At 49.1% G+C, this 10,802-nt stretch overlaps 1 protein-coding gene across 1 annotated transcript in view; it reads right to left on the bottom strand.

Moving 5' to 3' along the window:
* P3H3 (prolyl 3-hydroxylase 3) overlaps positions 1 to 10,100 on the bottom strand; it is an 11,915-nt gene extending 1,815 nt beyond the window's left edge. The window contains exons 1-14 of the mRNA XM_027843356.1: positions 9,567 to 10,100; positions 7,586 to 7,738; positions 6,514 to 6,700; positions 6,261 to 6,392; positions 5,575 to 5,711; positions 4,093 to 4,182; positions 3,836 to 3,888; positions 3,595 to 3,662; positions 3,313 to 3,437; positions 3,042 to 3,137; positions 2,360 to 2,510; positions 2,019 to 2,136; positions 1,733 to 1,808; positions 246 to 386 (exon numbers count right to left, since the gene is read on the bottom strand). Of these exons, the coding sequence (XP_027699157.1) occupies positions 246 to 386; positions 1,733 to 1,808; positions 2,019 to 2,136; positions 2,360 to 2,510; positions 3,042 to 3,137; positions 3,313 to 3,437; positions 3,595 to 3,662; positions 3,836 to 3,888; positions 4,093 to 4,182; positions 5,575 to 5,711; positions 6,261 to 6,392; positions 6,514 to 6,700; positions 7,586 to 7,738; positions 9,567 to 10,043 (2,004 nt within the window). The 5' untranslated portion in view covers positions 10,044 to 10,100. The remainder of the gene's footprint in view (positions 1 to 245; positions 387 to 1,732; positions 1,809 to 2,018; positions 2,137 to 2,359; positions 2,511 to 3,041; positions 3,138 to 3,312; positions 3,438 to 3,594; positions 3,663 to 3,835; positions 3,889 to 4,092; positions 4,183 to 5,574; positions 5,712 to 6,260; positions 6,393 to 6,513; positions 6,701 to 7,585; positions 7,739 to 9,566) is intronic.
* Between the last annotated feature and the right edge of the window lie 702 nt (positions 10,101 to 10,802).

The raw sequence follows: 10,802 nt of genomic DNA, 5'->3' as shown, positions 1-10,802 counted from the left end.
TTGGGCTTAAGTGACTTGCCCAGGGTCACACAGCTAGTAAGTTTCAAGTGTCTGAGGCTGGGATTTTAACCCAGGTCCTTCTGACTCCAAGGCTGGAGCTCCATCTACTGCGCCACCTAGCTGCCCCTTTTAGTTACTTTCTTAGCATAATTCCAAATTATACACAAGATTTTTTAACCTAGCCCTCCCACCAGAACCACTCTATTTCCTCTCCCTTCCCATTCCCCTGTTCTGTTTCCTCTCACCTGTTCCATGTGCTCTGGAGCCCAAGTGTGCCATAGCGCTAAGGTACATCGCCGTCCCTTTGTCACAGCCCATACTCCATGGGGATTCTCTCCCCCAGAACTGAAGGCCACAAGGCGTCCACATTGAGGGCGAACTTGGGCCTGAGAGTCAACGGAGGGATGGAGTGGGGGGTGGGGGAAGAATGACTGTCATGCTTCCAGAAATCCACCTTCCTCCAACATTCTATTTAACCATGGTGTCCTCCAGGGATAGACCTATAAACAACAGTCACCTCCTACATAGCCCACATTCAAAACAAAGGCTAACAAAGTGGGTAGAGATGGTTTCAGCTGTCTCAGACCAGGCATGAGGTATAGATGCGTGCAGAGTGAGTCTCCTAGAACTTCTAACTTTCCCTCACCCCCACCTCTGTGAGGCATCAACCAGGGGAACTATAAAAAACACAGAAGCAATGAAGCAGAGCTCAGTTATAAGAATGTGGTAGATCTCGCTCTCTAAAGAATTCAGTGTGTTGGGAATATATTCACTGGCTCCCTCCCTCCCTCCCCTGTCACATCCCAAAGAACAATGACTACAATCTCCCTCATCCTCAAATGTAGGGCAAAGGAAAAGATACCAGCAAGTTTCAGCCCTAGTCAGCCAGAACACAGGCATCCTGAGCACCAGGGCAGAGAGGCAGAGACACTGGGACCTGGGGGAAGGGAAGGGTGCCCCACATTGTCCATCTCCTATTCCTAAGGCTTTGTTCTGGGGTACAGCTCTGCTTGTTTTCTGTTTATTTTTGGTGCCTTTATCTCCTAAATGAACCCTATCAAAAAGGGATGTGAAACATTTAGTAGGGTAGAGCTAGGGATAGAATTAGGCTAAAAAGGGGGAAAGAACCTTAGAAAAATCTTGCCTTCTCCTTTCTCCCCGCCCCAAGGAAACAAACAGAAAATAAGTAGACTTAACCAGTCATAGATATGTCTATCTAGAAATTGGCATAGGTAGATAAGACAGAAGTAGACAGATAGCTAAATAGCTGTCCCCCTCCTCTCAACCCAAACTTCTTGTTTTCTTCCCAGGAATTCAATGTTATCTTAGACTTTTTTTGGGAGGCAGAAATGGTGTTCCTTTTCCTAGTGTCCTGAGACTCTTGGGTCCTGGGGGTGGGTGAGTAGTAGCAACAATAGTATTGACAATAAAGTGCCCCGAATGAAGCCGGAGATGAGACACCATGCAGGCTACACTGCCCTCCTCAATGGCTACCCCTATATACCCCAGGGAGGGAAACATGGCAGAGATCTATGGGTAAATCCTGATTTACTAGCTGAAAGATAAGGAAGGAAAGAGGAAGAGAGAGTATAGTAGGGAAAGAGTTAAAGAGCCCCAGTCGTTTTCCTACATTTGCATCTGGGCAGCTTCTGATTTGAATCCTGACCTCCCCCATCCCCATCCCCACCCATCCCCCCACGGCACCATCTGGGTTCCCCCTTCCCCGGCTCACCGTCACAGTGAGGGCATCTGGCTCAGTAAAGAATAAGTCCCCACCCTGGAAGTCATCATTGAGATAGAGGAGCCCACTGGGGAGGGAAAAGGGGAGATCATGAGCCTCTCCTCTATGCCCAGATCATAGAATTTAGAGCTTGAAGGGACATTAAAGCCCATCTAGTCCAATTTCTGTATTTTACAGGTATTAAATTAGGGAGATACCTCCATCCCTAAAGGCTCTGCTCTATGAAAACTGTGGAGGAGGGCACACAGACTAGTCTTCAACCCACCCTCATCCCCACCTGTAGTCCCGGTAAGTATATGCTGGAGGCTCCTTCCAGCACTCCCCACTGTAAGGGTCCAGGAGACAGTTGTCAGCATGGACTGGGTGACTCAGGTCCATCCGCTGCTCTTGCTCCCCTGGAAGGCAGAGCCATTGGGTAGGAATGCGCATGTCACTTCTTTCCCTCTCTTCCTATTGCACATAGTTACATCCCTATTGGTCCCTGGACATGGACGTTCCCCGTGGAGCCACAGATCTTACCCAGGACGAGCCACTAGGGGATCTTAAGGGTGTTAGACCCAAGAGAGGAGGCCTAAGGTGGGACGAGGGCAGCGGGTGAAAGGAAGCCTCAGTAAATACCATCAATGGCACTTCGGCACACGAGGTGAGTGAAGGAGAGGTGCAGGGGCCATTCGGGGGAGAAGTACGCCTGGGTCAAGTTCCGTGCCCGCTCACTGGCCTCCAGCAAGAGCTTAGCTCCCCGTCTGCCCACGGCTCCAGCTCGAGCCAGCTACAAAGAGGATACATGTTGAAAGAGTGAAGAAAAGTAACAGAGACGGGGCAGCCTCACCCTACTTCTCCCAACAATCTGCTTGGCCAGCCTCCTTTTCATTGCTGTTCAGTCTTTCAGTTGTGTCTGACTCTCCATGACCCCATGGACGGGGTCTTCTTGGCAATGATATTGAAGTGGTTTGCCATTTCCTTTTCCAATGTGTCCCCACTTCTACAGATGAGGAACTGGGGCAAATAGGGGTTAAGTGACTACCCAGGGTTACACAGCTGGCAAGTGTCTGAGGTCAGATTTGAACTCAGATCTTCCTGACTCCAGGCCCAGGACTCTATCCATTGTACCACCTAGCTGCCCCTGCCAGCTTCCTTAATATCCTTAAATTCTGCTTACTAAATTATAAGCTTCAGGCATCTGAGTTAACAGCTCCCTAGAGTAGTCTTTCCCCCAACTCTGGGCAAATCTCCAAAATCTCTGGTACATCCTCTCCCCCAAATCTGGAGAAAGGATTTAGGAATACAGGTCCCTTCTCACCTGTGCAGCCCTGAGTACTGTGAGCCCCTCAAAAAGCTCATGAGGAGTGTGGGGAGAGCGCCGGCTCCGGTAACCATCTCCTGACTTAGCTGCATCCTAAACAGAGAGAGAAGTCACAGGATGACTGTGATACCAACTCCCCACCAGTTCACAAATTGCTGCTAATTTCACTCTGCACTCTCTGTCGTGGGAACCCGAGACATCCTTCCCTAGGTTCTTCAGGAGAGGTTCGAGGTCTCCAAGCTCCCGTGTACTCTTCCCTCCACCTCACCTTAGCCAATTGCAGCAGGATTTCACACTCAGCAGGGGTGAGCAGGCCATCCAGTACCGCCCGCTCAGAGCCATTCAGCTGCCCTGCATCCTGGGTTAGGGTCACACCGTCCAAAAAATGGCTCTCTGGTATGGGAGAAGCAGTAAGCTGAGAGGGTGGAGAGCCAGGGACCCCCAAGGAGAGGAGTCTAGAAGTCCTTAGGACACACCCAGGACAGTGTCAATTGGTGAATTTAAGATCTCCCATCTGTCTCCCTCCATTTCAGACCTCCCAGGAACTCACCCCTCCACTTTGCCAGGGACTCTGGCTCCGGCAGTTTGGAGTCCCAAGGCCTCTTCTCCTGATCCTCTCTCCAGGGTAAGACACATGCTCAGTTGGGGAAGAGGAGATTCCAAAGACCACTTTGAAAGAGCTATCCCCCCTCCCCTCTGCCAGGAGCCCTGACCTTAATCTCACCCTTACCCTTTTCCCCTCCTCCCCAATTCCCCTCTCCTGTCCACCTCCATCATGAAGCATCTCCTACCTAAGCTTCTTTCTCAGGCCCTCAGGGATAAGATCCTCTGGGGTCCAGGGATCCTATAACAGTCAGGAACAATTCCCTTAACTCCAATCCACCCCAGGTACCCTCCCACCCCCCAAAATCCCTTCCCTCTTCAGACAACTTTGCTTTGTACTTCCCACCCAAATGTCCTCTCAGAATTTTCATGATGATAGACATTCTTGGGGTGGGGAGTATGATTGGTATCCTCCACAGGAGACATTCAGGGGGACATCACTCACAGGATCTTTGAAACTGGTCCCCAGGTGTACCATGGCATAGTATAGTAGCTTCTTCTCCCCCAGGGATTGAAGGACAAAATGCCGGATGTCCTAGAGGTGTTGGGGACCAGTGCAAAGAGAAAAAACTTAAAAAACAGAGATGTGACAAGATCTCCTACCTCAATTGTATTTCTAGAACAAGTTTGGAACCACTTTTATGGAATCTGGGGGTGAACTTTGTGGAGTCTTTGTGGAACTTCCTCTGTAAAGGGATTACCATTTATATAACATGGGGTTTATTTAGAACTGGAAGAAAATTTAGAGATTATGTAATCCCACTCCCTGTTATTTTACAGAAAAAGAAACTGAGGCCTAGAGATATGTCATGACTTGCCCAAAATCACACAGATGCTAAGTAGAAAAATTAGGATTTGAACCTATATCCTCTGACTCTCTTATTGTTGAGTATGCATATACAAAGAGATTTTGATATCATAAACTTATGATGTAGTATTCTGGAATAACAATTCCCAAGGGGCTGAAGGCACCTTGAATCACAGGCAAAGGGGCTCAGAGCCATAGTAAGAGGTGACTACAAAGTCATTGAAAAAATGGCCTGAAGCCTTAGGAAGGGAACCTTCAAAGGCTAGGTAAGAAGATGACTTCTCATCTGGGGATCCAGACACCAAGAGGGCCACCATTGGCCAAGAAGGTTACAGAGTGAAAGCAAAGTGCAGCCCCAGTCAGAAAGGATACTCGTCCCCAGAGAGAAGACTAAGAAATAGATTCTGGAGGGATCAAGAACCTCCCCAAACCTAGCAGTGGTGCCATCCAGAGCCTGCTTCAAGTTAGCGTCTTCTTCATTTGGCCTAGTGTTCAACCCAGACAGAACAGAGACAAAGAATATGAATGTTGGGACTCTGTGAGCTGTACCAGCCCAGGCAACCAGCGGCTGGACTTTGACTAACTCAGGACAGTATTCCATCCTCTCTGAATCTGTCCACTCCTATTTTCTGCATTTTTTTTTTTTTTTGCTTTGGGTTTACTCTTCACCTTAATTTCCTAGTAAAACTTTGCTGAAAAAATTCTAAACTTATTTGTACTGATCTAAAGAGAAAAGAGATTTATCCACACTTAGCCTAAGATTAACTTTGGAGATCAGAGCAAACCTAAAGAAATCAGCCTGGTAATGGCAGGGTATGCCCCTGCAAGAATGGATGGAGGTGGGGTAGAGAGAGAAGTCAAAACTCAGGCATGACTGCTCATCCTTTGCCTCTAGGAATTTTGCCTTCACATGATTTTTTTTTTTCCATTTACTGTTCTTTCCTAGTACTCAGAAATACTTTTATTTCTGTGTGGGCCAGGGTCAGCTGCCCTACACTGGTGGGGATTTGGTTATGCCAGGAGGAGAATAGACTTCAGGGTAGAAACTCAAGTTTTGGAGGCAGAAGTTAGGTGCTTAGTTTGGAGACTATGATGTTGGGACCAAGTGTTACAGCTTACCTCTCTGGCACTAAGGTCAGGCCTCTGTTCTCCCAACAGCTTCTGGTATTTGTTTAGGGTTCCCTTCACAGCCTCATCCTCAGGATAGAAGAGCAGGATACTCAAGGCATTTTCCATAGCCTGGGATAGATTCCCCACTGGAGATGAAGAGATGGGGGCAGGGACAGAGAAACATACAGGGTAGGTTCAATGGGAAGATACAAAACAGGAGGGATGGAGATGTAAACATGGAAATACAGACAGAGAAGAGAGGAATAGAGAGTGACAGAGAGCATGCCATCTCTGTAGGGAGTGTGGAGGGATTGTAATGGTTCTCCCCCTTCCTCCCCCACCTTCTGCTGGCACTATCAATCCCACTTGGGGGAAGTTTTTCTGTGTCCATCACCTTTAAAATCTGACTCACAACTTACCTAGTTCAGGAAAACAGCTAAGAAGAGAACAGAGAGAAAAGGAAAAAAGGGAAGGTATAGGAATTGAGGCTACAAGGAGATGTAGAGGACATTGCCAGGGCTTTCTCATCTGCTCCAAAGAAGACTGGAGGCAGCCCTGAAGGAAATAAAAACAGAGACCCAGATACACAGCTAGAGAAATGGAAAGGTGTAGTTTAAGGAGCTCCCATTTGGATAAGCTTTGCTACCCCTTGCTGAAAGCCAAGAAAAGACGGCCCCATTTCCAACTCTACTCACCTTGAGCATGGGCTTTCTGTAGCTGCCACAGCTGGCTGGGCAGAAAGTCAGAGATGGGGGAGTCCTGGCCAGGTCGTGTGGCCACAGCCCCAGGACAGCGCTGCCGGCACTGCAGAACTCGGATCCAGTGTCCTGAGGGAGAAAGGGGGAACCTAGGCTCACGAAGATCGGGCCTCTCCCCAGCACAGGCTCAGCAGTCCAGTCACTCCTTTGCCTTAGTTTCAGCATCCCTTCCCTTAGACCTGACTCAAACCTGCAATGGCCTCATAGAGGCCGCTCTCCTTCTCCTCCTCCTCTGTGAGCTGCTCCTCTGGGCCCTCACACTGTGCTCGGCAGTTCTCCATCTGGGCCAGGCTCTCCCTAAGGGCCTCTTCCAGAAGAGGCAGTGCTGCTGCTATCTCCTGTCTCTTCAGTAGCTCCAGGCCCTCATCATATGCCGCCTAAGGGAGGGAGCAGGGATTCAAGCTGTAGTCCTAAATATCATCTACTGGGGGCTTCTAATGGTGGTGCAGTGAATAGAGTGCCAGGCTTAGAGTCAGGAAGACCTGATTTCAAATCCAACCTCAAACACTTACTAGCTGTGTGACCCTGGGCAAGTCACTTAACCTCTGTTTGCCTCAGTTTCCTCAATTGTAAATTGAGGATAATAATAGCACCTCCCTTTCAAGGTTGTTGTGAAGATCAAATGAACCAATATTTGTAAAGTCCTTAGTACAGTGACTAGTACATAGTAACTGCTATTTAAATGTTAGCTACTATTACTATTAACTACAAGACCTATTTTGTCTAGCTGTATAAACATGAGAAAGTTATTAACTTTGCAGAGCTTTATTTTGCTTATTTGCAAAATGGTGATGGTGATACTAGTAACAGCTATCTCACAAGGTTGCTATGAGCACTATACCAATATTAAACTATTATTATTCAGGTAGGTCCTGCATAAATACACAGGATAGAATGGATACAAGAGCTAGAAACAGTGGAAAGAGTATCTTAGCAAGCTGAAATAAGTTTCATTTGGAGGCATGGTCTCCTCTAGTAAATGCTATTTTATAATTTACTTGGGGGAAAGGAGATGGGAGATGGAGACTGGAGTCTTAGAATCATAAAATATTAAAATTCAAAGGGATCCTGCTCCAAACTCTTCAGAGAGTGGAAATGATTCACCCAAGGTCACTTAGCAGAACTGAGGCTGGAAACCAGATCCACTGTCTCCCAGTCCATCCAAATGGTCTTTCTATTACAAGTCTGGTCTGTCAAGGATGTGAGCAAGATGAGGGGTAGACAGAAACAGAGAGTGGGCTTGGTTGGAGAAGGTAACTCACCCAGTGAAGGGGGTTCTCAAGGTCTCGGAAGCTCTGACGCCGTACCCCGGACATTCGATGATACTTCACCAAGTCCTCCCGGATTTGGAGGTGCTTTGGGTTTGCCACATAGAAGGTGTGGGCTGCTGCCACAGCCAGATCCAATTTCTTCAGCTTTGAGTCAGTCATTGGGGGAATGGAAGGGATGTTGTTAGAGGGAACCCCAGGGGCAGTTCCCACTGTATAATATACCTGCTCTTTCTAAACATACATTCCACCCTGGAACAGTTTCCTAGGTCCCTCCCTGCTGGACATCATCCCATAATCAAGACAGTTTTTATTTCAACATATCATACTGCCTACCCTCCATGCCCCACACATCCCAACTCTGGGGCAGGCTCCCAAACCATCGGGTGCCTATTCTCCAAGGACTTACTCAAAACGAAGGTCCTGCCCCTATACATCCAGCAATCAGTCTTTTCCCCTTGCTGAAGACCACTGCCCCGACCCCGATTTTGAATAAGTCTTAATGTGCAAACATTGTCATTCCACATCTATGGGGATAGTCCTGTGTAACTAGCTGTTGACAAGCTGTAGAGCTGAAAGAGACTTTAGACACCATCCTTTTCTAGTCCAATCCCTTCATTTTAAGCCCTTACTTGGACTCAGGAGAAATCTGGGTTCAGATCCCACCACCAACTTTTACTAGCAGGGACCACTGGTTAAGTCATTTAACCTCAACAAACTTCAGTTTCCTCAATTACAAAATGAGGATAAGAATACCTTGTGACTTCCCCTACAAGGCTGCAGTAAGAGCTAAATTAATATACATATATGTAATGAGCTATTACTGAGAGAAGAGATTTCCAAAGAGGGAAAGTGACTTAGCCAACGTCACAAAAACATAGCAGACTCAAGCCTAGGCTTCCTGACTCCTAATTCTGAGGTAGGTTTGAAGACTTGTGAGTAAAGAAATATTAGGGAAAGTAGGCAGCTGGGCAGGCTGAAGTGTTGCAGAATTACCATTAGGTATCAGGTTGAGTGGGATAGGCAAAGTAAGGAAAGGTGAAAAGACACCCTCCTCCCGACTCTCTGGGTCAGTGAAAGGGGTAAACTTGGGAAGGGGATTGGGAACACATCCCGGATTAACATGTAGGCTTTTAGGACCACGAAGTGTGAATAAAAGGAAGACCAGAGGGCCTGCTGTGCTAGGCAGAGTCCAGGCCACATAAGCAGAAAAAGCAGGAAACTGTATTTTCCATCTCCACCCCTCTCTCTGTCTCCTCCTTCACCAGTTTCTGTATCCTAAGGAACACGTTCACCCAGCCCTCTTCCCCTCATTTGGTCTTGCTCTAATATCCCAGCTCTCCCAACACCCACCCTTCCCCCTAGGCACCCCTCCCCCTCGGTCCCCCTCTAGAGGGTCTCTCAGGCCTGAGCTCCACATTCCGTTCCTTTCTCCCCTAAAAATCCTCCGATGACGCTACTATGCAGGATCCAGTTTTACAAATGCTATCAATGATCATTCCTGCATTGGTTTTAATGTGGTGCCGTGGAAAAGGCGCTCAGATTCGGAAGACCCGTGTTCGAAGTCCAGTTCTGCTCCTAACTACCGATGTGACTTTGAGCCAATTAACCTCATAACCTCTCTGGGCCTCGCATCCCTCTTCTGTAATATGACGAGGACGGGGAATGGATTAGGGAATCCTCAAATGGCTCTCGCCTCCCCCTACACAGTCGTTCTAATATTACGCCCTCTTGCTTTTGTTTTTAAAGGATCACTGTATTTCGTGCGGGACGAAATCTTTAAATCTAGCACAAAGTGCTTACTTTACAGAGGAGGAAACTGGGGCCCGGGGAGGTGCAGTGATTTGCCTCAGGCCACACAGGTAAGGCAGGAAGAGGAGCAGGGTCGTTACCCGAACCTCCAACCCAGTTAGCGCCAGAAGAACCTGCGCTCCAAAGAATGCGAGCCGCTCCCCACCGCAGCCCTTGCCCGCACCTGGTAGTAGGCCCTCTGCAAGTAGTTGTAGGGCTCCCGGCGGCGGAAGGCATCCTGGAGCGCACGCACCGCTCGGTGCCCCGCGGCGCCCCTGGGTCCCAGCCTGCGAACCGCGCACTGGCTCAAGCATTCGGCTCGGCGCAGCGCGGCGCGAAGGAGCAGCCTTTCCCAGGGCCCTAGGCTGAAGTCGGAGCCAGGGTCGCTCGAGGGCACTGGGGGCAGCTCGGTGCCCGGCTCCGCCGCGCACCGTGCCCCGCAGTCCCGCCTGGCGCGGCCCACTTCGGCCCTGCTTCTCAGCGCCTCCCGGAGGAGCGCGACCGCCCGCTCCCAGGCCCCCGCGGCATAGGCGCGCAGCCCGTCCGCGTACAGCAGGTCCGGGGACTGGAGAGGCGCTAGCCGGGGCAGCGGGGCCAGGCCTGGGGCTTCCACGCAGCCCCGGGACGGCAGAAGCAGCAGGAGAAGGAGGAGCGACAGCATGATGTGGAGGTCCAGCAGGAGAGGGAGAGAGAGGAAAGGGAGGAATGTGAGAGGGAGGGGAGAGGAAGGAGAGAGAGCTAGAGAGGAAGCGGGGGGATGGGGAAGGAGAAAGAAAGGAGAAAGCACGGCGTAGAAATAAGGAAGAGAGGTACAGTGGGACAGGACATTTCCCTTGGGATGATCAAGAGAGAATCACAGGGATGTAGAGCAGAAGGAGAGAGAGAGAGAGAGAGAAGAGTACTGGATAGAGAGGAAGAGTAGGATCTGAAAAATATGTAAGAAAAAAAAAAGTAGGGAACTTGGGTCAGGGGAAAGAATGAGGGAGATGCGTCCTTTTGGAGGATTGGTGTGGGAAGGAAGGAGTAACCACCAAGTCCTGGGGGTTCTGGCTAAGAGAGATGGACAGTGGAGTGAGGGTAGGAATTGGATAGTGGGAGGAATGGAAACTGTGCCATCCAAGAAGTCAGTGGGATGTTCTGGAGGTGGCCACTCGGTTCCAGGACATCTGAAATGCAGCCCTAATTTAGGACCAAGAAATCTAGTCCTTGCACTGACTAGTGTAGTGGTAATCAGCGGAATGGGGCAGAGGGTGGTATCCCAGAGTCTGTTAAATCAAATGAGAGGACCTTTCACTACGGAAGTGATTCCCAGAATAGAATTGGGGTGGAAGCAGGAAAGGCATCACCTTTTTCTTTTTTCTATACATATAAATGAGTTCCCCATACCACTTTTAACAAACCAACCTACATACATAGATCT

This window comes from Vombatus ursinus, unplaced genomic scaffold (genome assembly GCF_900497805.2).
Source record: "Vombatus ursinus unplaced genomic scaffold, bare-nosed wombat genome assembly UNPS02014906.1, whole genome shotgun sequence".
Lineage (NCBI taxonomy): Eukaryota > Metazoa > Chordata > Mammalia > Diprotodontia > Vombatidae > Vombatus > Vombatus ursinus.
Note: the sequence above shows the minus strand (reverse complement) of the source record. Positions and strands in the feature narration are given on the sequence as shown.